The following is a 27,538-nucleotide window of genomic DNA, read 5'->3' on the forward strand; positions in this document are numbered from 1 at the left end:
CACGTGCCATCTCCTCATTGGTTATACCCACGTGGGTGATTGAAAGATGAAATTTGTTGCCAGTTGTCGTGGTAATACTATGAAAGTTTAGATGGATCACCATATAAGTTCAAAAATGAAAAATCCTGGAAGGAGGAGAGATGACTAGAAACGATTCGGTTGGCCGTTTTGTGTGGATTAATTGTCGGAGGTCCTTGTGCATTTCAGGTAAAATAACTCAATGTTTATATCCTAGGACAAATTAGCTAGCAACAGCAAGCTAGCTAAATAGGACAAATTAACGTTAGCTAGCAAGTGCAAGCTAACTAGCTAAATTGCCATACATGTTTAATGCTTTTCGACCTGTCCCCAAATTAATGTCATTGGTTCAGTTTGTTTTGCTATTTTAACCTGCGTGTCGTGATCGCGTTTGGTGTAGGGGGACAAAATACATTTATGCGCGTAGCCGGTTTGGGTTCCGTGTTAAAGCTTGCACTCGCAGATACAGTGCAGGTATTGACAAAATAGCAATATTATTTTTATTTGTCAAATGGCTGCCAAGCATCGATTATCATGTCACCAGAATAAGACCCATGATATTTATTGGAGCATCAAACGCACCACTCTTTCACCACCCTGTGAAGTTCATCATCATTTATTTCATCTGTAGCCTATAAACTGCATGCTTCTCCGAATCATAGTGGGAGGGCCACACAATATAATCACGTGACTCCAATATGTTATATCAATATTTGCGCATAAGATTCTCTGCCATTTCTTGCATAATTAATTTTACTGACACAAAAAGATTCTGCATTTTATAGCGTATTTTGTCTGCAATTGGAAATTGTACTGACAAATTTGCTGTTTCCATCACGCCATTTTTTTTATCCGACGTTACTCGCATAAAAACGTTGGATGGAAACATAGTTATAGTTGGTTATGCAGTTTCTGATTAGATTAGGTTAATGCTGGAGGGATGGCGCTATAGGGGAGACAAACATGTCTGTAGGCTACATACATGAACTGGGTCAGAACATGCTGGGGCAACAGACTAGTAATTAGAACATGCATACGTTACATACTAGAAGCACAGTGATGGGCGTCTATTTACATCTGAAAATGAAAGCCAACCAGCAGTAGCAAGTAGATCATTTCTTAATTTCAGAAAGGCAATGTCAATGACATGTTTGGCCATAAATCCTTTGATTTAAGAGAGCACACCAGATTATTTTATGTGTGTGTATATATATATAGTAAGCAATGACATGGTAAACTTGCTGTACATACACATGGCTTTCTGGCATAGTTTGAAAATAGGAACCACGTGAGGAAGCATGAGGCAACAACAATAACATGACAGAACTCAAGTTGAGGTTTTGTCCTTTTTGTTTATTTATTTTGAACTTTGATAAATTTCAATTCCTCCTCCACAGACAGACGCATGTAGGAGCCTGTCCAACAGTCACCCCGAACCTTTGACCTTTAACCTTTTGCCAGGCTCAGACAGGGTGACCCCCTCATAGGCCCAGCAGCCCCTTCAAAATAGAGTGTTATTGTTTTTTAAAAACAACGCAGCAACTCTGCCGTCACAACCAATCCCGCCGTCCCTGTATGTTTAATGTAAAATCTTGAACATTTCCCTCCTTTAAAAAAATTAAAAGTACCGTAGACTTATGTACAAATCAAAAACTGTCCAACAAAGTTACAAACGTATTGCTTCTTCCAACCCTGCAACCATTGAAGTATTATGCGATTAATACACAGGTGCTTCATGTCTTTCTAACTCAGGGATCAACATAACTCCTTTCTCTTTTGGGGAGTTTCCTAAAAAAAAAGTTTAAAAAAGGATGTTGAAGAAGGTGAATATGTGACGCATGCTGGTCGTAAAGGACCAATCAGACGTCAGAACTGAACAGAAGTTACAACCGCTCTCCACAGGAGGCAACGAGCTACTGCTCAGATGTCCATCTCAAACTGGCTGTCATCTAGGAGGGAGAGAGAGGAGAGAAAAGAGAGACATTAACAAAACAGTCGTTACTGGTATCTGTACACTAAGTCCTAACCACACCCATAATAACGGATTCACTGGGGGGGGGACAGTGTTGTGTTCATGTTTCTTATCAATGTCGTGTTTTTGTCAACTCCAGACAGGAGACAAATCTCCCAGAGCAGACACAATCCCCTAACCCAATCCACCCACCTCCCCCACCCCTCCTCTTAACCCCTCTGTCTGTCTGGGGGGGCACTAGTTGCAGACAGTGTCATTAAGTATCAGGTTGGTTATCTGTGCTGAGTTAGTTGAGGTCAGGCCAGCACAAGGACACTAGATAACCAGTTAAATAGAGCTTGTTGTTTCAACAGCAGAGAGGGTGTGGCCTGGTGTGGTCAGAGGTTTGACTGCATCTGCTATTGGTTACGAGATGACTGGTGGAGAAGGCACACCATCCTCTATTGCTTTCTTTCTCTCTGACCCCCCCTCTTTCTGTTAATCTCTAGCTCTCTCCCCTCTCTCTGCTTTCTCCCTCTCCCCTCCATCTCCCTGTCCCTCTCTCTCTACTTAACTAGCCTACAGCTCACCATCATAGTACAGTGTGTGTCTTCAACCGCCAAAACAAAACCGTACCCTATGACAACGATAGCCAGCTGATAGTAGAGATATCTACAGCCAAGTAACAGATAAGACACACAGAGATAGTTGCAGTTTGGATAGGAGAACATTATACAATGTTCTATGGGCAATTCCACGGTAAAGGATTTGCGCCGAGACTCACATTTTAAGTGAAAAATCGATGCCAAACAAAATCCATTGATTTCAAGTTTAACAAACCATACAACTTTATGCAACTTTTAACAATTTAAACAGAACATTTTACAAAAACACATTTACTGGAAGAACTGTGCAGATGCAAAGTTTGGTAACAGATTGACAGTAAAATCTCCCTCAGTTTGTGTCCACATTTTCCAAAAACTCAACGAAGTGTGCAGAAAGAATAGGGTGTCAGCTATGACATCAGAGTTTGAAAAAAAATATATTTGGGTTATTGAACTACAGTAGGTGAAGTGGATTAACACCCGGTAACGTAATTGCGGTGCTAAAATCACATCATGGGTCCCTGATCTGTACTACACAGAAATGCCTTATTATGGAAATGAAGGTCATTCTCTTCATGGTGATGCATCCTAAATAGGTACACAAAAACGGTAGGAATATGCAATATCCTCTTTTGCTTATTTGGGTATTACTCTACACACTAACTATTATTTTACATGAGCTCTGCCCCTTAACAAGACCAAATCTATACTGAACTACTTTTCTTTACTGAACTCTACAGAAATATGCACTACTTTACTGTACTCTACAGAAATATGCACTACTTTACTGTAGTCTGCTGTGAGATCAAAATTATGTTATACTGCTGTAATTGCATCAAATGGTTGTTTTATGCAACAGAATAGAGGATCCTTATAACTCTATTGTGTCTGTGTGAACTGAAAGTGGGCCTCTGGGGGATTTAACACTGACAGGAGATGTACGATGTCTTTGGGTGATACCGCATTCCAGAGCATGAGTTAATGTTTCTGTACTGGGGTACCAGGGGGAGATGGCTCCAGTATGGAGTTGGGGTCCCAGGGGGAGATGGTTCCAGGATGGAGTTGGGGTACCAGGGGGAGATGGCTCCAGTATGGAGTTGGGGGACCAGGGGGAGATGGCTCCAGGATGGAGTTGGGGTACCAGGGGGAGATGGCTCCAGTATGGAGTTGGGGGACCAGGGGGAGATGGCTCCAGTATGGAGTTGGGGTAGCAGGGGGAGATGGCTCCAGTATGGAGTTGGGGTACCAGGGGGAGATGGCTCCAGTATGGAGTTGGGGTAGCAGGGGGAGATGGCTCCAGGATGGAGTTGGGGGACCAGGGGGAGATGGCTCCAGTATGGAGTTGGGGGACCAGGGGGAGATGGCTCCAGTATGGAGTTGGGGGACCAGGGGGAGATGGCTCCAGTATGGAGTTGGGGTAGCAGGGGGAGATGGCTCCAGTATGGAGTTGGGGGACCAGGGGGAGATGGTTCCAGGATGGAGTTGGGGTAGCAGGGGGAGATGGCTCCAGTATGGAGTTGGGGGACCAGGGGGAGATGGCTCCAGTATGGAGTTGGGGGGCCAGACACTGGCACTGAATTATAAGTATCTTTCATACAAATTTTTACCTTGTGACTCATTCCATACATCTGTTGTTCTGTCATGTAGACTGGAGGATGGACTTTGCTATAAAATGCTGTGGCCAAAACCAGCTGGTTGAGTTCTCAGTGATCACCTCCAGGGGTGGTTACCAACCAGCTGGTTGAGTTCTCAGTGATCACCTCCAGGGGTGGTTACCAACCAGCTGGTTGAGTTCTCAGTGATCACCTCCAGGGGTGGTTACCAACCAGCTGGTTGAGTTCTGTGATCACCTCCAGGGGTGGTTACCAACCAGCTGGTTGAGTTCTCAGTGATCACCTCCAGGGGTGGTTACCAACCAGCTCCATTACTGCACTAATTAAATAATACAGTTTGATTGTTTTGAAGAAATCTAGAAGTCTCTCCTTTTGATTACAATAATTCCACCACACTGCTGTACAGTCCAAATGTGTGAACCCAACTGTTCTTTGTGACTACTATAATTATCCATTATAACCAAATCTGTTGCAGAAATTCAGTTACCAATTTCTCAAATTCTGTTACCATTTTGGTAACAGAATTAAGTTTTAATCACTTAATAATTCATAAACAAACTTGATATTAGTAAAAACACCATAACTAATTGATAGGTCTACCTTTACTTTCATTATCCTCCCTCATGAGGGAAATTAGAAAATATCTTGAAGATCTGTGTTTTTGATAACAGGATATCAAGGCACAAGGCAATGTCTCTTAAACTTACTGCAGGCATTAAAAAATATCCAAAAGTAAATAGCAGTGTTGATATTAGTTGGCAGGGGTATTTACTTCAACAGTATTGTGTTCTGAGGCATTTGTAATACCTTAAGACTTTTTAAAATGGTAGATATTGTCTAAATGCCTTTTCCATCTCAAATCAAAGCCTTATCTTATTCCTAATTTTAACTAGGCAAGTCAATTAAGAACAAATTCTTATTTTCAATGACGGCCGAGGAACAGTGGGTTAACTGCCTTGTTCAGGGGCAGAACGACAGATTTTTACCTTGTCACCTCGGGAATTCGATCTTGCAACCTTTCGGTTACTAGTCCAACGCTCTAACCACTAGGCTACCTGCCGCCCCACTTGACATGATGCGTACGGTATATAAACACATGACGATGCGTACGGTATGTAAACACGCACACATTCTGTACAGACGTGCACACTGACAAACTTGCATATAAAAACGTGTACACACACACACACACAGAGGAGCTCAAAGAGGACGTGGTACGTACAAACTGGTATAACCTGCTGCAGGCTCTACCCTACTTTTTATTTCCATTCAACCACCTCCATGATAATGTTGACATGTACGTGGCTTTGTTCTTTGTCGTTATGGAACCTAGTGTTGCCTGCTATCCATGCACATTGTTGCCAATTTATTCCCGGACGGACGTGTGTGTGTGTGGACGTGACGTGTGTGTGTGTACGCAGTATCAACATCTGTGTTACTGTGCAAAATCCTTGACACCATGTCAGGCATTATCACCTGCTGCTGTTCCTGTCAGCCATTATCACCTGCTGCTGTTCCTGTCAGCCATTATCACCTGCTGCTGTTCCTGTCAGCCATTATCACCTGCTGCTGTTCCTGTCAGCCATTATCACCTGCTGCTGTTCCTGTCAGCCATTATCACCTGCTGCTGTTCCTGTCTGTGTTGTGTTTGTGGGGCGTTACTCGGCCACTGCAGCCTTGGACCCAAAGTTATGTAATAGGCCTACCCAATACAAGTCAGTCAGGACCTAGCCTTCCAAGTCCTGGGCCCTGATCACTTACTATAGAACAATGGTTTCTTCCTAGATGTAGCCTAAAGGGACCAATGAGAACCAACGTGAAGTTTATAGGAGTATGTCAAGTGATAGCGGAGGAAAATATATATATATTTTTTTTAAGTCCATCTTTAAATAAAGGTATGCATGTCTAGTGTGTGCATACTCCTACCTGCCAGGTCCTTCTCCTCCTCCAGCTCCTCTTTTAGTTCCTGTAGTTTGCCCAGAGGGTGCAGAGCGGGCACCGTCACCCCAGGGATCTGCGGCAGGCAGCAGGGGGGGGTACGGGCGATGGGAGAGTTCCGACAGTCCAGGAGGAACTTCCTGTCATAGATTATGCGTGTTCCTGTCAGAGGTATTGGGGGGGGGGGGGGGGGGGGTCAGTTGACTTGCCAGTGAAGGGAGCTGCACCATATTGACCAAAGCATTGTGGTGAAACCCGTGTAAATGGACTCATGTACCATACATCTGTTAGAGAGAGATTAGTTGTGAAGACAACAACATTAAGTGGTCTACAAAATGGAGGCGTTAGTTCCTGATTTATCTAATCTGGTCCTTGAAAACCGGCCATGAAATGTCAAAACAACACAAATACAAGAGAGTAGTAAGTCCCTGACAGGGCAGAGGGAGAGATGTATCTGGAAGGAACTGAGAGTCCACCCCTCCCTGGCCTCAGGGTCAAGGCTGTTGGATGCATTCCAAAACACACACACCCTGTTTTCAGCCCAACGAGAGGGCGCATACGGAGGGGTGGTCGGTGGGTTGGCAGTAGTGAGTCAGTTCTAAGAAAGTGTAGCACAGCAACATGTTATCCTAGAACCAGGAAGTGGCAGACCAGAACACACATAACTCTGTTGCCTGCACCGTGTAGTACACTTCAGGAGCACTGTGTAGCCTGCACCGTGTAGTACACTTCAGGAGCACTGTGTAGCCTGCACCGTGTAGTACAATTCAGATGTGTGCTGTGGTCACCAGCAGAGTTTCCTCCACATTCTGTTTGCTTAGGGGGGCTGACGAGACATCCTGTGGTGATAGCCCATTCCTGAGGCTGCCTGGTTGAGGAGGTTGTTGAGGCAAACACCTTGGTTGTTCTGGAACCAAATATCATCTTCTCCTCCCCTACACTATTAGGCAAATGTATAGGAAGAGTTGACTTGCTACTCCATAAAAAGTGTTGGCATGTCTACAGTAGAGACTGGTTGGTAAACAACTGGGCTCTAACAGGTTGCTGACAGACTGATGTCATCCCTTAATTGCAACGGAATATTGATAAACAGCCGTTAGATATTATATCATACTGAATATCATGCTGAGGAACTGAAGTTTGACCTGAACCACTGTGTACTAGATAAACTCATTAGCAGACTGACAGAACATTTGATAAACAGCCGTTAGATGAGAATCATCCAATGTTTTGGTGTCTACTAGTGAAGTCTGCCCTGGACAGGGTTACACAGAGGGGCCGTGCACTATTTAGAATTAGTACAGCATGCTGGAGTTAAAACCGTTTTGCACTTTAGCAGTTCTATTTCCACACACACTATAGAAACATCTGCCAGCTGAGCACCCTGTCCTGAACAAAAGGGGAGGGGAAGGAGTGTGTGTGTGTATGCGAGCGAGGGTACATTGGGGCAGGAAATCAGGGCGAATTATGCAGAGAGAGCAGGCCAGCCAGCAACTAAACTATAGTGCCCTGGCCATGAGTTATGCAGAAGAGGCCCAGCTCTATGGCCAAACTCTTTGTCCACAGGAAACGTACCACGTCCCATGTAATGCGCCTCATTCTGTTTTGTGGCAATGGCACAACACAATCCCTCATTACATTAGAACAGGGAGTGGAGATGTTACATGATTGGCCGAGGGACCGGAAGAGTCTCTCCATATCATGTGCTTGTTGTGCTCACATCAGCAGTTAGTTGCATAAAATGTACTTCTGGTTTTAGAGACAGAATGTCAAACTGTTCTAGACCATCTGTTGTAAAGCATCAATGAAGAATCCCCAATAAGCAGTGTATTGACAGTAACAGCTGTTACAGCCATGTTATAACTACTCTTTAAAGTGCATAACTAAGTTGTTCTGGTCTGGCCATGCCTTCCACAACACAGAGTCGTGAAGGATCCATAGAGGACCTGAAACTACACTGCTCTCCTCAGCTGAACCACACATTCCACCACTCCCTCCCAGGATCCCTCCCACATGTCCTAACTTCAACCATTCTTAGAAAGGCCTATTTGCACACCATTTATCCTTCCCAATCCCTCCCCCTTTTTCTCCCTCGCTCCAAGTCTCCATGTGTAACTCTGTGTTGTTGTCTGTGTCACACTGCTTTGCTTTATCTTGGCCAGGTCGCAGTTGTAAATGAGAACATGTTCTCAACTAGCCTACCGGGTTAAATAAAGGTGGAAAAAAAAAGAAAATAAAAAAAAGTCTACCTCTCTCACCATCTCTCTCTACTTGGCTGGAACACAATGTTCCCTACAGTATTCCTGAAATGCACCAGGGCAGCTGCGGGTCACAGAGGGGATGTCTCCTCTCCTCCCCCAATCAGCCCTGAATCTGGCCCCGCCCACCCATAGGTCATAGTTTAAGAGGAGCTAGTTGTCCACCAGTATTTTTCCACAGCTACTTCGCTTACATAATGGTTTTCTGATATGTTGCAGATCCCAAAGAACAGAACATCTGTCTCTAAGCTAAAGCTACATTTGGCCCAGTCAAACTTAATTGGGAATTGGTTCCCAACATAGCACCTTACATGAGTGTTGTTGTGAATGGGAATTGCAGCAGCCAGCTCTCTGGTAAGCGAGTTTGCACAGGTCTGAGCTGTGTGTAGTAAACAGACAGTACCGAATCCGACCACCAGACTGCTATGCACAGACTGCACGTAAGCAGCCATGAGGTTGAACCAATGGGCTTGAACAAGTAAACCTTGTTTTTTTCCCCCCACATCACTGAAAAATGCATCTTTTATTTTCATCTGTCAATAAGATAAGCTTTTCCAGTAAAGGAAGAGTGACCGCTGTATTAAAAAGACTGGAGGCAATAATATGAATGAAGTTGCATTTAAAATATCACATAGCAAGTATACACAATTTCCATCAAACACAGTACATACAGTATGCTGCGAGTCAAACAGACAGACGGACCACAGTACGCTACAAGTCAAACAGTCAGAAAGATAGCTAGACTAGTTTTAGCCAGTTAACAAGCGCGTGGCACTCGTTTGCGCATGTATTATGCACGACCAAAATAAACTGGAGTCATGAGACTGAGGGTTGAGTAAGGTAGATGAGTGGTTACAAGATTTGGGTAAGTAAATGTACGTTTCAAAACAGCTATACATAACGTGAACGTGTTATTTCCTTGCACAACCTTCGACAAGTAGCTAACTAGTTTACATCCCCTTTTCCCACAATATAACGTTGATTTTCTAGCTGTATTTTTTTTTGCTGGCTAAAGTTAGCTAACTTATCCCTGGTACAAAACGTGTTGTACGTGGTTGATCATAAACAAGCAAAACATCCGGCTCCGTGCTCTTACCCCCGGGCGTTGTGGAGAAGAGAGTACCCCCGGGAGTCTGACTGTAGCAGTCTGGGAGCTGAGACCAGTCTTTCAGGGTAAGAACCCGGGTAGGGATTGGGCAACTCTTCGCCTGCTGAGCGTTGGTTGTCATCCTGAGTTTGTTTGGGTTCTTCTGATCAACCGCAGAAAGATGCTTCGTGTGAAGATCGGCTGATCTTACAAATTAAATTGTTTACCAAAAAAGAAAATCTCCAAGTAATTTGCTAACAAGATCCACAACAATTAAAACTTTGCTAAAATTTGCTAACAAAATAAAACAGACGGAATCGACTGCAGTTCAAGGCAAACGGTTTTGCTGCCAGATAAGTATTGCTGTCAGGTCATCCAGCTAGAGAGACGAACTGGGAGATGTTGAACGTGTTCGCGTGCATTTAATAACTGCCAGGGTGACTCTGGTCATGTGACGTGTTGTGATTGCAAGAACACGATCTCCACGACGAAGGGCGACTGTCAATCATATACTAGCTCCGCCTGTGAAGGGTGGATCGTAGTTTAGGGCTGTCAAACGGAGTGATATGATGCTTTTGATCCAGATATAATCCAGTGAATCTAATCTGAAGCAATGGTGTAGACAAGTCCCAACTTGTTTTACTTGACAACAATGGCAAAAGCAAATACATTATACAGCAGAAACAACACCAAGAATGAACTGATCTACATCAACTCACCACATTCTGATAATGTACCTACCAGAATATGACTGAACCCAGCCATTGAAGTTATGACATCACTAAATGGATCCGTCTGTGTATTGATACCACTCTGAACAACATATTCCCATGTGTACATGTGATCTGATTAACAATATGTACACAGGCTGGGAATATTGTACATTCATGCCTGCACATTTACATTTTTACATTTAAGTCATTTAGCAGACGCTCTTATCCAGAGCGACTTACAAATTGGAAAGTTCATACATATTCATCCTGGTCCCCCCGTGGGGAATGAACCCACAACCCTGGCGTTGCAAGCGCCATGCTCTACCAACTGAGCCACACGGGACCGTGTGCACAATAAACTTCTCACCCCAGTGAGATAAAGATATTTAATTGGTATACAGTATTGATTGTTTTACAATACATGTCATGGGAACAGGAAATGTGCTACTGTTTGACAGAGGTCGTCTGACCCATTGAGCAGAACGGTCATCATAACTCACAGCCCGCCGACAAGGACACAATACCTGACATGAAGTTTCATCCCAAACTGTTAAGTAATGTGCACACGGTTCCTGAAACGGTGAACTAATTACACACATGACCTGGCATGCCTCACATCCTCCTTGTTGCCTCAGGCATACATAAATCTGTCTGTAATTTGGCGCCTAGCTCCTCCAAGCCCCCAGCTGTCAGGCTCCCACAGCATTAGATAATCTGTTTATCACGGGTAGTTCGTTTCTCCATACGTGAGTAGCTCGTTTATCTAGTGGGACGTGACCAACGTGACTACACGATACCAGCAGTGTGGCCAACTGATTTTCAGTGTAAATTGCTAGAGGCAGGTTGATTTGTTGCTAAATGACGTTGTGATGTCATTGCGTGATAACGTAAAACTGCGTCATTATGTAGAATAACACAATAACGTTACTCAAATTGACTGGCCATCTCGGCAAAAAAATATGATTTGACATTTGTTCAGGTACAGACTCCCACTCTTTTCTGTACTTCTGGCTGTACAATTTTGATTGAGACATTTTGATTGATGTAAGTTCTGTTCAAGATCAAACATTCGTGACCAACTATATTCATTGGGTTTGGCTCGTCGAACCCGTACCTCTGCTGCTGCAGTCAGCCAAAAATGATTCGCAATTTGCTGAAATTGCTGCTGCCTGTGCACGAGCACGAGCGCCTGCTGCTGACGTCACTCACAATGCACGCAGGCACGTGTGTTGGGACAGTGTGTGACAGAGAAAATCGTTTTTGTGTCATTTAGAGGGAAAATGCGTGCATTTTAGCATTTGAGTCACTTTTCAAAAGTTGCTAAAAGTTCAAAATAAATGTTTTAAAGTAGCTAAATTTGTTGCTAGGTGCTGTTTGAAAAATAAGTTGCCAGGGTAGTCTGAAAAGTTGCTAAATTGGCATCACTGGATGCCAGAGAGGAAGAGGCAAAGCGTGAGGCTCCACTCGTCAATATGTCCACGCGAGAATACAGCGATAAAAACTGACTTTTTGTATAGCGGTCTATGAGTATCGGATTTGGTCAACAAAAAATGTGATTAGATGCTAATTTGCTGATGTTTCGTAATGTTTAGGTTGTTACAAGTGGACGCATATGGCATCTCCGCAACTTCTTCGGAGTTGTGTCTTGTTCACGCACACCTACATATCTGCCCTCTGTGGGGTTTTATAAAGGTTTTTTGACATGCTTAACTAACTATAAGCTAGTAGGGCTTCTTATGTATTAAGGTTTGAATTGCTGACTCCTGTGAACCTGCATTTTCCATTGTTCTCACTCTTACCAGTGCTCAGGGCCTAACCATGAATATCAGCCTGAAATGTGTGTGTGTTAAAGATAGCGCTGTACTGTATGAAATATGTGTGTGTATGAAACAAATGTATCAGTAGTGTGGGCGCTGTACTGTGTGACCGAGACTGTGCTAATCTTAGAGAGACACAGGAGGGGTTGAATCAGGAGACTGCTGACCAGACAATAACAGATAAACTATACACACGAAAAACATATGTGAGGTTCTGAGTCATGCACTATAACCCAATACTATAACAAACGTGATTAGCAACTGTATTAAATGTGATTGGATATTGACAAACTGTTGGCCTGGGAGCCTGGGTGTCTGTGTGTGTGTGCTGGAAGTAACAGTTAGCCAGATAAGAGTGCTGGGAAGCTGTGGTTAGCCTTGAGCGAGAACAGTGGCCATTGTATACAGGTGCGAATAGCTCAGACAATATTACAGAGCTGTCTGACCCCAGTCTTTGGGGTGAGGGAGCGTAATCTACACAGCAACAGCGACGGGACATCACATGCGCAAAGGGGCTAGGACTAGCTTATGTGCCAACATCAACGATAGGCTGGGTGAGTCTAAACCACGCCCAGTCTCTACTCTGACAGGCCGGCTCGGAAGTGGGAACTATCTCTGTCATGAGTATTTATTATAATGTCTTTGTCAGTAACAAGTGTCTTCTCTGTTTTCATCCTGCGTGATGTTACAGTGAACCCGTATATACGGAAATTGCATTTGCCATTTATTACTTAGTTAATAAAAAGTACATAGCATACAATTAGTGACTCATTGTCATACTTGTCCTTATACCAGATTGAATTGACGCAACCCTAACACCTCTCATTGGCTAGAATGTTCCAAACGGATCCCACCTGCCTTTAAGACAAAGGGTGGTGGTGACAGAATGGGAGCGTTCCTATGCTTTGATCTTACTGACATCTTACATTGCCTGAATAGGTATTTTAAGTATCAGCTAGCCACATATGTTATAGCAATTTGTCAGTCGATGACGTGGCCTGCCATAGCTGTGGAACCCGCCATTTCCAATGCCGCGTTCATATCGCAACTAGAAAACTTCAATGCCGCTAGTCGCAACTAGAAAACTCGAAAATGTTTGACTTGCTAACTGGTTGTAATTACATATTTCAATGGCTGTATAAATGTGAAGCATCTGCTTGCTGTTTCCACTCACTAGTGAGAGGAAGCCCATTGTCCGGCAGGGGGAGAAGATGGATGTTGGCCGACATTCTGCACATTTTTTCATCAATGAAACATTACAATCTGTGCCGAACAGAGTGGACAAAGTTTTGTAGACTTTACCCTTCGCCAAAGTTTTAAAAAATTGCAGTTGTTTAGAAGAACTTCTGTAACGGAAATCTGCAAATGTAGCGAGAACGCGCCAATATGATCTCGCTAGCTCTTGCCTGTTTTGCCCACAGACAAGTTAGTTATAAAAGTTATAAGTTCTTAGTTATAAAAACGTATAATACACGTTTACCATTAAGCAAGTCGGAAAATGTCAGTTTCCTTCTTCCGACCAGTACGTGAACGCGGCATTAACTAGCACTAGTATACCGCTTCGCAAACATGCTAGGTATCAACAGCCAATCCAGTAGATATTGGAAGCTATGAGTCAATGGCTGCATTCCAAACACTTAAAAAGGTAATGTTTTTGTTTTATTTTAAAAATTTCCAAAATCTAACCAATTTTCCTACCCCAGAAGTTCCCGCTAGGCAGGCTAACGTTAGTTAGCTAATTAATTTGCTAGCTATCATACATTAGACGTATATTAATAATGACATAGTTAATATAAGTAGACATGCAATCCTAATTGACTGTAGCGCATAAAGCACCCACAAGCTACCGGTGGCTGAAAACACAATCATCGCGGATTGAACGAGTGACACATTTCCAGGCAAGGGCGGTCCATTTAAAAATCATTCCTTCCTCCCTCACCGTGCAAGTGTATACTCGTCACACGTCATGAAACGTCATCAGAAGTGTCCACTTAATTTGAGGACTGAGGGGATAGAGTGTGTCTTTTAAGTGTTTGGAATGCACACATAGTCTTCAATTGATACATACTGTAAGGCGGAAGCAACCGAAAGTCGATGAGTGAATTCGGGGGAGGTGCATCTGCGACAGCCGAAAAAGACCGGACACGCCATTATGCGCCTGTTGATTTTGTGCATCCACACCAGATGCGCAGGTTGAAATATCAAAACAAGTTCTGAACCACCTATATTAATTTGGGACAGTTCGAAAACCATGAAACATTCATGTCCATTTAGCTTGCTTGCTGTTAGCTAATTTGCCCAAGGATATAAACATTGGTTTGTTATTTGACCTGAAATGCAAAATCCTCTAATTTGACAATTAATCCACAAAGGGGTAAACCGAGTCAGTTTCTAGTCATCTCTCTCATTCGGTCTTCTTCGGACTATATTGCGGTTTGCAACCAACTTTAAGGTGCATTACCACCACTAACTTGACTGGAGTGTGGACCTCAGTTCATCTTTCAATCACCCACGTGGGTATATGCTCCTAAAAACCAATGAGGAGATGGGAGGCGGGTCTATTTTAGCGCCTGGCTACGCAGATATACATGAACCTGGCAAAGTTGATTCCTGTTTCAGTCATGTCTTTGTCTTTCTTTGACCCACACGAACGTGACCACCCTAATGATTAGTTGACAGCTTCCCACAATGCAGGTGATGGCTGCAGGATGAAGTTGGTAAAGTGTCTCTGCAGAAACTTCCAGTCGACTGCAGACAAAACTTTATGACCTTTGATAACATGATTATTGTAAATGTCATGTGGTCAGACACTTTTTTACCCCATAATGCAACACCTAACAAGCTACTTCAACCATAAACTAAAAAGTACAGCTATCATTCTTGTAAACAAATGAGTGTTCAAAAACTATATTAAGATAGCTTTTTTTGTTGTTGCATTTAACTGCTGAAAATGCTGTTAGGTAATTTCCTTAGTAGGTGAGTTTGTCTTGTGCACAAGTACAGTGAAATGCCTTTCTTGCAAGCTCTCCCAACAATGCAGTAATCAATATCAGTAGTACTATACAACACACCAGAAATAAGAACATGAGAAAGTAAGTAAGCTACAGTGCGTTCGGAAAGTATTCAGACCCCTTCACTTTTTCCACATTATTTTTACGTTAGCCTCATTCTAAAGTTGATACAAATAATTGTATCCCCTCAATCTACACACACTACCCCATAATGACAAAGCGAAAACAGGTTTAGACATTTTTGCAAATAAATAAACAGAAATACCTTATTTACATAAGTATTCAGACCCTTTGCTATGACACTCGAAATTGAGCTCACGTGCATCCTGTTTCCATTGATCATCCTTGATGTTTCTTCAAATTGATTGTGGTGTCCACCTGTTGTAAATTAAATTGATTGGACATGATTTGGAAAGGCACACCCCTGTCTATATAAGGTGACAGTGCACGTCAGAGCAAAAACCAGGCCATGAGGTCGAAGGAATTGTCTGTAGAGCTCCAAGACAGCTCTGGGGAAGGGTACCAAAAAATTGTCTGCAGCATTGAAAGTCCAAGAACACAGTGGCCTCCATCATTCTTAAATTGAGAAGTTTGGAACCACCAAGACTTCCTATAGCTGGCCGCCCGGCCAAACTGAGCAATCAAGGGAAAAGGGCCTTGGTCAGGGAGGTGACCAAGAACCCGATGGTCACTCTGACAGAGCTCCAGAGTTCCTCTGTGGAGATTGAAGAACCTTCCAGAAGGACAACCATCTCTGCAGCACTCTGAATAAACAAGATTCTCTGGTCTGATGAAACCAAGATTGAACTCTATGGCCCGACTGCTAAGCGTCACATCTGGAGGAAACATCAAGCTGTGGGGATGATTTTCAGCGGCAGGGACTGGGAGACTAGTCAGGATCGAAGGAAAGATGAACGGAGCAAAGTACAGAGAGATCCTTGATGAAAACCTGCTCCAGCGCGCTCAGGACCGCAGACTGGGAGCGAAGATTCACCTTCCAACAGGACAACAACCCTAAGCACACAGCCAAAACAACACAGGAGTGGCTTCGGGACAAGTCTCTGAATGTCCTTGAGTGGCCCAGCCAGAGCCTGGACTTGAACCTGTCTCTGAACATCTCTGGAGAGACCTGAAAATAGCTGTGTAGCAACTATCCCCATCGAACCTGACAGAGCTTGAGAGGATCTGCAGAGAAGAATGGGAGAAACTTCCCAAATACAGGTGTGCCAAGCTTGTAGGGTCATACCCAAGAAGACGCAAGGCTGTAATCGCTGCTAAAAGTGCTTCATCAAAATACTGAGTAAAGGGTCTGAATACTTATGTAAATGTGATCAGTTTTTAATTTAATAAATGTGCCTCCATTTCTAAAAACCAGTTTTTCCTTTGTCATTATGGTGGTAGTGTGTGTAGATTGAGGAAAACAAACAATTTAATCAATTTTCGAATAAGGCTATAATGTAACACAATGTGGGAAAAGTCAAGGGGTCTGAACACTTTCCAAATGCACTGTATAGGGGCAAGGTGAGTAGGTATCAGGATATGATAAACAGAACATCAGTAGCATGTGTGATGATTGTGTAGTCAGTATGAATGTGTGTGTGAGCAAATTTTGTGTCAGTGTGCATAAAGTCAGTGCAAAAATAAAGGGTGAGCGCAGAATCTAACAATTTTCCAGGCCTTCCTTTCAAACTGCCTGATAGAGGTCTTGGATGGCAGGGAGCTCGGCCCCAGTGATGTACTGGGCTGCACGCACCACCCTCTGTAGCACTATGTGATCGAGGGCGGTGCAGTTCCCATAACAAGTGGTGATGCAGCCAGTCAAGATGCTCTCAATGGTGCATCTGTATAACTTTTTGAGGTTCCATGCCAAATCTTTTCAACCTCCTGAGGGGCCATCGCGCCTTCTTCAGGACTGTGTGTGTGAACCATTTTAAGTCCTTAGTGATTTGGACACCGATGTGGGAGAAGTCAGAGCTCAGGGATGATAGACACGTTTCCCACTAGTAATCACCAGTTGGAGGTGTGTTCCAAGTGGATTTTTCCCTGTCATATGTGGTAAATACCACCTTCCCACTTGATTAGCTGTCAATGTTAATATTTATTAAACGTATCGCATCGGATCCATGAGTTCTGCAGATGTTGTTTTCTAAGATAACAATACGTTGTGTTCACTAGTCAAACATGCTATTCATTTTGGTGAAATGAAAACAAAGCCCTACCTACACAAACAAAAAGGTACACCGCCACAAGTACATATCAATATGTTTATTGAATATTAAGGTAAATATTTCACATTAATACAGGCTACGTAAAGTAGAGCCACTATACGACGTGAAATGTACTCTCAATTTAACCCTTTTTTAGTATGTAAACAATTATACATGTATTTACCACTAAAAGGTATTCTGATTTCTTTCCCTCTCTCTGCCTCTTTAGGTAATCATCATCCTCTAGTTGTTGAGTATCATTAGCTCCGTCGTCATCACCTTCAGGTTTCTCCCTGAGGAGAGCGACAACTCTGCACGTGGGTCAAAGTCCTACATCTATGCTACACAGAGCATGGAGCCTGTTGGACAGGCTGTCACCATCAATTTGGTTGTTCATCAGACATCAACAGTACTTGAATTAGGGCACAGAATTTTCCCTCCCGACCCCACCACCATAACAGCCCTCGCTCAAATTGTAGTATATTTCTTATTTTGAGTTAGGCACATTAAAGAACGGTGTCAAGATAATTTCTCTCCAATTCTTCAAACTCTGCTTTTCTCTCCGTTCTCTACTAAAGTTAACATGTTATACAAGTCTGTTCGTTTTTGTTGTCTCATCAGGGTTTTGTTGTCAGTTGGAAATTAAATTCATGTTTGTGGTGTGTGTGATGTGGGTGTGTGTTTGATTGCTGTCGATGCTGGCTGGCTAGTTGACGTGGTTCAGGTGCACATGAGGAGGCCAGGTCCCAGGCCACACCTGAACGAGAAGAGGAAGAGAGAGAGAGAGGAAATTTCATTAGCAAAGAACTGTGTGTGTGTGTGTGTGTGTGTGTGTGTGTGTGTGTGTGTGTGTGTGTGTGTGTGTGTGTGGGGATAAAGTCTCACCTGCTGTGGGTCGGTGTTGTCTGCGTTGTTGGGGACCACCTTGATGATGGGGCTCCATGCAGGGTCGGCAGCGTGCAGCCCGTTGAACATGGCCCCCCCTGGACCCTCTCCCATAGGGGGGTTGGGGGGCAGCATGGTCCCTCCATACATCGACATGGCCATACCCTGGTGTATAAAGACAACAAGGTTATTAATACACATCACAACCAGGTTTACTAACTACAGTATATTAACATGGTCCTACCCTGGAGTCAAACCAGGTCCACTAACTACAGTATATTAACATGGTCCTACCCTGGTACAACCAGGTCCACTAACTACAGTATATTAACATGGTCCTACCCTGGTACAACCAGGTCCACTAACTACAGTATATTAACATGGTCCTACCCTGGAGTCAAACCAGGTCCACTAACTACAGTATATTAACATGGTCCTACCTGTTAAGTTCATGTTTTAAGTATCCCTATATTTCTGTTATTACAGGGCTACCACTCAGTCAAGAGTGCGCCTGCGCAGGGAGTCTTGTAGTTGATAGACCTAGCCTGGAGGGGAATGGCTACCTTGTAGTGTGTTCATACGGTATAGTCAACTTTGTTAAACTGGAACCTTGTCGTTGAGACAACCAGGTCCACTAACTACAGTATATTAACATGGTCCTACCCTGAAGACAACCAGGTCCACTAACTACAGTATATTAACATGGCCCTACCCTGAAGACAACCAGGTCCACTAACTACAGTATATTAACATGGTCCTACCCTGAAGACAACCAGGTCCACTAACTACAGTATATTAACATGGTCCTACCCTGGAGTCAAACCAGGTCCACTAACTACAGTATATTAACATGGTGCTACCCTGAAGACAACCAGGTCCACTAACTACATTATATTAACATGGTCCTACCCTGGTACAACCAGGTCCACTAACGACAGTATATTAACATGGTCCACTAACTACAGTATATTAACATGATCCTACCCTGGTACAACCAGGTCCACTAACTACAGTATATTAACATGGTCCTACCCTGGTACAACCAGGTCCACTAACTACAGTATATTAACATGGTCCTACCCTGAAGACAACCAGGTCCACTAGCTACAGTATATTAACATGGTCCTACCCTGAAGACAACCAGGTCCACTAGCTACAGTATATTAACATGGCCCTACCCTGAAGACAACCAGGTCCACTAACTACAGTATATTAACATGGTCCTACCCTGAAGACAACCAGGTCCACTAACTACAGTATATTAACATGGTCCTACCCTGAAGACAACCAGGTCCACTAACTACAGTATATTAACATGGTGCTACCCTGAAGACAACCAGGTCCACTAACTACAGTATATTAACATGGTCCTACCCTGAAGACAACCAGGTCCACTAACTACAGTATATTAACATGGTCCTACCCTGGAGTCAAACCAGGTCCACTAACTACAGTATATTAACATGGTGCTACCCTGAAGACAACCAGGTCCACTAACTACAGTATATTAACATGGTCCTACCCTGAAGACAACCAGGTCCACTAACTACAGTATATTAACATGGTCCTACCCTGGAGTCAAACCAGGTCCACTAACTACAGTATATTAACATGGTGCTACCCTGAAGACAACCAGGTCCACTAACTACATTATATTAACATGGTCCTACCCTGGTACAACCAGGTCCACTAACTACAGTATATTAACATGGTCCTACCCTGAAGACAACCAGGTCCACTAACTACAGTATATTAACATGGTCCACTAACTACAGTATATTAACATGATCCTACCCTGGTACAACCAGGTCCACTAACTACAGTATATTAACATGGTCCTACCCTGGTACAACCAGGTCCACTAACTACAGTATATTAACATGGTCCTACCCTGAAGACAACCAGGTCCACTAACTACAGTATATTAACATGGTCCTACCCTGAAGACAACCAGGTCCACTAACTACAGTATATTAACATGGTGCTACCCTGAAGACAACCAGGTCCACTAACTACAGTATATTAACATGGTCCTACCCTGGTACAACCAGGTCCACTAACTACAGTATATTAACATGGTGCTACCCTGAAGACAACCAGGTCCACTAACTACAGTATATTAACATGGTCCTACCCTGGAGACACGGACAAGAAGAGGAATGGCCATTTGAGGTGATGATATGATACTTCATGGGTGTGTTACCTTGGGGAAGTCCATGTAGTTGTTGGGGTGGTTGATGTGTTGCTGGTGGTAGTTAGCGGGGTTAGAGATGCCTGTGTCGTCCTGCTCCATGGGCTGGTACTGGGAGAAGGTGTGGTCCGCCTGCAGCCCAGGGTGGATCACGTGACTGCCCATCAGGGGCTGAGACCAACCTGACATGGCTTCTAGAGGTGAGGGAGACGGGAGGTGAGAGACAGAAACGGGGTGTGTGCGAGGGAGACGGGAGGACAGAGACAGAAACGGGGGGTATGCGTGAAGGGGTGTGTGTATAGCCATCAGCTGTATATCAGGGCAGTAAGACATTGGGAATGGAGAGACCAGCGTGGGTTAGAGGTTGTGTGTATGTGTGTCTGGTATGTGTGTGACTACTCACCCGAGGCGCTGCCGACTCCGAAGGACCATATGCCTCCCTGTCCGACAGGAGCGGTGTAGGAGGTCTGGAGGAGAGGAGGGTTGACGGTGGTCTGTCTGATCCTCGCCAGCCTCTCTGTCCCGATGGGAGGAGGCACCTTCCTGTCCTGCTGGCTGCTGCCCTGGCCCTGCTTGCCCTGGTGGGGAGGGGGCGCCACGGGGCCAGACGACGACACCGTGGAGGGAGGGGGCACCGCCTGGGACTCGCCTGGGGAGATGAGAGGTTAAAGGTTAGGGGTTTTGAGTCTAAAACACAGTTAAGCAAAAATCTCTTAAATTGTATTAGTTAAATAATGTATGTTCTGCGTGTTGAATTCCTGGAAAATAAGCTTCATGGCCATTAGATTCATTTTCACACATCTGTGTAAGTACCTGATGTGGAAGCGCTCCAGGGGTGAGGGGAGAAGTGCTGTCTGCTGAAGGAGGGGGTGCCCACAGCTGCCGGGCCGTGTAGATAGACTGGACTACCAGACATACTGGTAGCATAGCTGGTCAAAGCTACATATGGAGAGAGGAGAGAGAGTTAGAGGCCTATGGATTGCAGGTAGACTGGACTACAAGACATACAATTGAAGTCGGAAGTTTACATACACTTAGGTTGGAGTCATTAAAACTCGTATTTCAACCACTCCACAAATTTCTTGTTAACAAACTGTAGTTTTGGCAAGTTGGTTAGGACATCTACTTTGTGCATGACACAAGTAATCTTTCCAACAATTGTTTACAGACAGATTATTTCACTTATAATTCACTGTATTACAATTCCAGTGGGTCAGAAGTTTACATACACTAAGTTGACTGTGCCTTTAAACAGCTTTGGAAAATTCCAGAATAGGAAGTCATGGCTTTAGAAGCTTCTGATAGGCTAATTGACATAATTTGAGTCAATTGGGAGGTGTACCTGTGGATGTATTTCAAGGCCTACCTTTTTGCTTGACATCATGGGAAAATCAAAAGAAATCAGCCAAGACCTCAGAAAAAAATTGTGGACCTCCACAAGTCTGGTTCAACCTTGAGAGCAATTTCCAAACGCCTGAAGGTAACACGTTCATCTGTACAAACAATAGTACGCAAGTATAAACACCATGGGACCACGCAGCCGTCACACCGCTCAGGAAGAGAGATTAATGTACTTTTGCGAAAAGTGCAAATCAATCCCAGAACAAGAGCAAAGGACCTTGTGAAGATGCTGGAGGAAACAGGTACAAAAGTATATATATCCACAGTAAAACGAGTCCTATATCGACATAACCTGAATGGCCGCTCAGCAAGGAAGAAGCCACTGCTCCAAAACCGCCATAAAAAAGCCAGACTACGGTTTGCAACTGCACATGGGGACAAAGATCGTACTTTTTGGAGAAATGTCCTCTGGTCTGATGAAACAAAAATTCAACTGTTTGGCCATAATGACCATCATTATGTTTGGAGGAAAAAGGGGGAGGCCTCAAAGCCGAAGAAGACCATCCCAACCGTGGAGCACGGGGGTGGCAGCATCATGTTGTGGGGGTGCTTTTCTGCAGGAGGGACTGGTGCACTTCACAAAATAGATGGCATCATGCGGTAGGAAAACTATGTGGATATATTGAAGTAACATCTCAAGACATCAGTTAAGAAGTTAAAGCTTGGTTGCAAATGGGTCTTCCAAATGGACAATGACCCCAAGCATACTTCCAAAGTTGTGGCAAAATGGCTTAAGGACAACAAAGTTAAGGTATTGGAGTGGCCATCGCAAAGCCCTGACCTCAACCCTATAGAAAATTTGTGGGCAGAACTGAAAAAGTGTGTGCAAGCAAGGAGGCCTACAAACCTGATTCAGTTACACCAGCTTTGTCAGAAGGAATGGGACAAAATTCACCCAACTTATTGTGAGAAGCTTGTGGAAGGTTACCCAAAACATTTGACCCAAGTTAAACAATTTAAAGGCAATGCTACCAAACACTAGTTGAGTGTATGTAAACTTCTGACCCACTGGGAATGTGATGAAAGAAATAAAAGCTGAAATAAATCACTCTATTATTCTGACATTTCACGTTCTTAAAATAAAGTGGTGATCCTAACTAACTTTTACTAGGATTAAATGTCAAGAATTGTGAAGAACAGAGTTTAAATGTATTTGGCTAAGGTGTATGTACATTTCTGACTTCAACTGTTCTGGTAGCATAGCTGGTCAAACTAAGAGCTGTAAGACAGGGAGAGAGTTTGGGGCGTAAGGTTGACCAAGAAACTGAAGTTGAAATTGGGTTTCTATTTCAGGAACAAATCTTGCTTTTCAATGTTAGTCTGAAAGGATGTTGTTCAAAGCACTTAAAAAATAAATAAATCTGTGTTGGATTATGGTGATATTGTCTATATGCAGGCCTCAGCACGTACCTTAAACTCTGGACACAGTGTATCATGGTGCTTTAAGATCTATTACCAATGCTAGATCACTCACCCATCACTGATCTGTATGCAATGGACCTCTCTCTCCACTAGGAGGCTAAAGCACTGGTACACTTGTTTGTACAAAGCATTGATGACAACTCCCTTTGTATCTCTGTTCCTTACTGACCAGATCAGTCACTCAATATAGTCTTAGTTCAGAGTTGCTGCTGTCCTTGTCTGTTCCTAAGGCTAGAACTGAGATGGGGAAGCAATCTTTTTCCCATAATGCCCCTTCATCCTGGAACATGCTTCAGAAGATGGTAAAGTTAGGGGAGTTAGTGTCCTTGCCTGTTTTTAAGACTCTGATCGACAACACTTTGTGACAACTGCAGTTGTTTCTAATCTTCAAATGTTTTATGGACTGCTATTTCCCTGTTTTGCCTTCTTGCCAGGTCGCTCTCGCAAAAGAGGTTTTTAACCTCAATGGGTTTTACCTGGTTAAATAAAAAAAATAAACAAAGTCAAATAAATACATCTTAAATGTCCCTTTCTTTTACCAATAGGACTGTTGACCATCCTCTGTGAGGCAGAGCGGTACCCAGGGGCCTTGGAGCTGTCTGGAGGAGGGGCCATCATGCCATCCATCTGGCCCATGTAGGCGGGGGGGGCAGAATACTGCTGCTCAGGAGGGGCGCGGGCAGGGAGGTGGCACGCACCCCACACCTGGTTGTTACCCACCTAATAGAGAGAAGTGGTTAGTGAGCAACTGGGGCACAGGCACTGACGTTTAGGTCACAACCTTTAAACATGTTGTTACTCTATGGCAGGGCTCTCCAACCCTGTTCCCGGAGAGATACCCTTCTGTAGGTTTCAACTCCAACCCTGTTCCCGGAGAGATACCCTTCTGTAGGTTTCAACTCCAACCCTGTTCCCGGAGAGATACCCTTCTGTAGGTTTCAACTCCAACCCTGTTCCCGGAGAGATACCCTCCTGTGGGTTTCAACTCCAACCCTGTTCCCGGAGAGATACCCTTCTGTGGGTTTCAACTCCAACCCTGTTCCCGGAGAGATACCCGTCTGTAGGTTTCAACTCCAACCCTGTTCCCGGAGAGATACCCGTCTGTAGGTTTCAACTCCAACCCTGTTCCCGGAGAGATACCCTTCTGTAGGTTTCAACTCCAACCCTGTTCCCGGAGAGATACCCTTCTGTAGGTTTCAACTCCAACCCTGTTCCTGGAGAGATACCCGTCTGTAGGTTTCAACTCCAACCCTGTTCCTGGAGAGATACCCTTCTGTAGGTTTCAACTCCAACCCTGTTCCCGGAGAGATACCCGTCTGTAGGTTTCAACTCCAACCCTGTTCCCGGAGAGATACCCTTCTGTAGGTTTCAACTCCAACCCTGTTCCCGGAGAGATACCCGTCTGTAGGTTTCAACTCCAACCCTGTTCCCGGAGAGATACCCGTCTGTCGGTTTCAACTCCAACCCTGTTCCCGGAGAGATACCCGTCTGTCGGTTTCAACTCCAACCCTGTTCCTGGAGAGATACCCGTCTGTCGGTTTCAACTCCAACCCCGTTCCTGGAGAGAAACCCTCCTGTAGGTTTCAACTCCAACCCCGTTCCTGGAGAGATACCCGTCTGTAGGTTTCAACTCCAACCCCGTTCCTGGAGAGATACCCTTCTGTAAGTGTTCCCTCCAACCCAAGTTGTAACCAACCTGATTCAGTTTATCAACCAGCAAATTATTAGAATCAGGTACGCTAGATTAGGGTTGGAGTTAAAACCTCCAGGAACGGGGTTGGAGTTAAAACCTCCAGGAACGGGGTTGGAGTTAAAACCTCCAGGAACGGGGTTGGAGTTAAAACCTCCAGGAACGGGGTTGGAGTTAAAACCTCCAGGAACAGGGTTGGGAGTTTAAAACCTCCAGGAACAGGGTTGGGAGTTTAAAACCTCCAGGAACAGGGTTGGGAGTTTAAAACCTCCAGGAACAGGGTTGGAGTTAAAACCTCCAGGAACGGGGTTGGAGAGCCCTGCTCTATTGCAATAAAATGTTTTTCTGTGGATAATAAAAATAGTGGCACCCACCTGGTTGTTGTTGTCGAACATGCTGCTGAAATGGTTGAAGAGGGCTGCAGGGCCGAAGTTAGGGGGCATCTGCTGGGGCTTGGCCCCACCATGGACCTGCTGCTGCATCTGAGAGCCGTTCATCAGACCCATGGAGGACTGGGGCTGAGGGGGCATGGAGGTGGGCTGGGACGCCTGGGGAAGCTTCTGTTTGGGGTGCTCATGTTGTTGCTGTGTGTTGTGGGGTAGGAACGGTTGTTGTTGCTGCTGCTGGTTGGGGTGTTGATAGTAGGGCCCTGTCGGGGGCTGCATGCGGTGTGAGATGCGGGGAGCGGGAGCCGAGAAGTGGGGTACAGTGCTGTTGGGGTGTTTGTGTGAGGGGGCGGAGGAGGATGGGGGGAGGTGGGAGCTGGACTGAAGAGGGAGGAGAGGTGGAGGGGGGTCTGATGATGAGGAGGTGAGGAGAGGAGGGGGTTGGTGCTGCTGGCGGGGCTCAGGTTTGGAGGGGGCAGCCATGGCAGGGGCGGTGAAACCACCTGAACTAACCACAATGTTGACTGAGACGAGCTGGGCCTCCCGAGAGAGGGAGGGAGTCAGCTTCTCCTTGCCTGGGGGAGCAGTGGGGGCGCTGGGGGGTGACTTGGGGGGCTGTGAGATGGGTGCGACCTGGGGATGAGGAGTGTTAGGGGCGTACGTAGCCATTAAGCCTGTGTGTTGGTGGGCGGGAGACCCTGTACCTCTCACTGAGTGACTACTACTACTGACAGTGGTGGCAGTAACCATGGAGACAGAGTTGACCCCTGTGTGCTTGGGGTCAGAGGTGAACAGCTGTTTCCTGACTGAGGAAGGGGTGGGGGCACTGGGTTGGGCCTGGGCCCCATGAGGGGGGTTAGGGATGTGAGGTGACCCTGTAGTCGTAGCTGTCTGACTGTTAGAGGCACTAGGACTGGAGATAGAGGAGCCCGTGGATGATGTGTTATTGTGATCATTATGACTAGACAAGTTGGATCTGGGCTGGTTGTTACCACTACTACCACCGTTGTGTTTGGGGGAGCTGTTGGCGCTACCGGGACTCAGCGGCCGCACCGGGAACGGGCCCCAGGTGCTGGCGGCAGGGGAGAAGGTCCCACCAAACTGGGCCATGGGCAGCCTGGGGAGCCTGATCTGATGCATGGTCTGGGCTGCCAGGAGGGCCAGCTGGGGATGGGCGTAGGCCAGGGGGAGAGACACGGGGAAGGGCTGTCTCACCCCAGACAGACCCTTACCCATCTTACCCCCTGTCTGAGAGGATGAGGACTGGAAGGAGACCCCAGAGGACGTGACCAGGGAGCCCAGAGCCTTGGCCCCGATGGTGAGGTTAAGGTTAGCCCCAGTGGGGGTGGGGAAGGGGGCTGAGGTGATCTTGGAGCCCGGGGCCCTGATGTGGTTCCTGGGGATGAGGTCCTCTAGTTCCTTGGCTGGGTCCTGGATCAGAGAGTTGATCAGCTGGACTGCGTGGCGTGTCGACTCTGTGCCACCTCTGGAATGGACCATCACAACACAGGGGTCAGGGGCCACACAACAATGTACACATTCCACGGACATGGTTCCAACCAATCACAGTATCTCAACTCTTCACTGATCTCCTGGAGATACGGCAGGAGGATTGATTAGACACTCCACTTCATTCCTTTTAAATACGTAGAATCACTCATAAATCAACACATAGCTATTAACCTTTTAAATACGTAGAATCACTCATATCAGTGGTTCCTGAACTTTTTATAGTCCCGTACCCCTTCAAACATTCAACCTCCAGCTGAGTACCCCCTCTGGCACCAGGGTCCGCGCACTCTCAAATGTTGTTTTTTGCCATCATTGTAAGCCTGCCACACACACACTATACGATACACTCATTGTTATGTTTAATAAATGTAAGTTGTCATCATAACCCAGCTCGTGGGAAGTGACAAAGAGCTCTTATAGGACCAGGGCACAAATTATTATTACTATTGGATAGAAAACACTCTCTAGTTTCTAAAACCGTTTGAATTATATCTGTGAGTAAAACAGAACTCAAGTTGCAGCTAACTTCCTGTCAGGAAGTGAGAAATCTGAAATCGATGCTCTGTTCCAGGGTCAGTTTATTAAATTGCATGTGATCTATGAGTCGACATGCACTGCATACGATTTCCCCTAGATGTCAGTAAGCAGTGAGAATTGGAATTGTGTTGCTAGGCAGATCTGAGGCCATATAAAGGCTCATGGAACCGGAGGTGCGCTCTTTTCAACGTTCGTCATGGCGCAGAGGAGGACCTCAGGATGGCATTCTGAAAGCTCTCGTTATAGGCCTTAGATATATCCGGCTCTGATTTTATTCGATATAGGTGTTAAAGACA

The 27,538-nt window shown here is 45.0% G+C and overlaps 2 protein-coding genes across 20 annotated transcripts in view; both read right to left on the reverse strand.

Moving 5' to 3' along the window:
- Positions 1 to 1,350: 1,350 nt before the first annotated feature.
- LOC139581647 (eukaryotic translation initiation factor 4E-binding protein 3-like) lies at positions 1,351 to 10,025 on the reverse strand. Its single transcript, XM_071411630.1, has 3 exons — positions 9,480 to 10,025; positions 6,114 to 6,287; positions 1,351 to 1,967 (listed from the first exon to the last, which is right to left on the reverse strand). Exons 1-3 carry the CDS (start codon positions 9,610 to 9,612, stop codon positions 1,939 to 1,941), a joined length of 336 nt encoding a protein of 111 aa, XP_071267731.1. The 5' UTR covers positions 9,613 to 10,025; the 3' UTR covers positions 1,351 to 1,938.
- A 7,236-nt stretch (positions 10,026 to 17,261) lies between these two features.
- The window catches only part of LOC139581639 (ankyrin repeat and KH domain-containing protein 1-like), a 63,015-nt gene continuing 52,738 nt past the window's right edge, over positions 17,262 to 27,538 (reverse strand). For 18 of the 19 annotated variants that reach the window (XM_071411618.1, XM_071411614.1, XM_071411620.1 and 15 more), the window contains 7 exons: positions 25,182 to 26,679; positions 23,657 to 23,837; positions 21,108 to 21,233; positions 20,698 to 20,943; positions 20,307 to 20,488; positions 18,104 to 18,268; positions 17,262 to 17,975 (listed from right to left, as the gene is read on the reverse strand). In XM_071411618.1, coding sequence (XP_071267719.1) covers positions 17,925 to 17,975; positions 18,104 to 18,268; positions 20,307 to 20,488; positions 20,698 to 20,943; positions 21,108 to 21,233; positions 23,657 to 23,837; positions 25,182 to 26,679 — 2,449 coding nt within the window. In that variant the 3' untranslated portion in view covers positions 17,262 to 17,924. The remainder of the gene's footprint in view (positions 17,976 to 18,103; positions 18,269 to 20,306; positions 20,489 to 20,697; positions 20,944 to 21,107; positions 21,234 to 23,656; positions 23,838 to 25,181; positions 26,680 to 27,538) is intronic. The other variant, XM_071411604.1, reaches the window with a different exon arrangement.

This window comes from Salvelinus alpinus, chromosome 7 (genome assembly GCF_045679555.1).
Source record: "Salvelinus alpinus chromosome 7, SLU_Salpinus.1, whole genome shotgun sequence".
Lineage (NCBI taxonomy): Eukaryota > Metazoa > Chordata > Actinopteri > Salmoniformes > Salmonidae > Salvelinus > Salvelinus alpinus.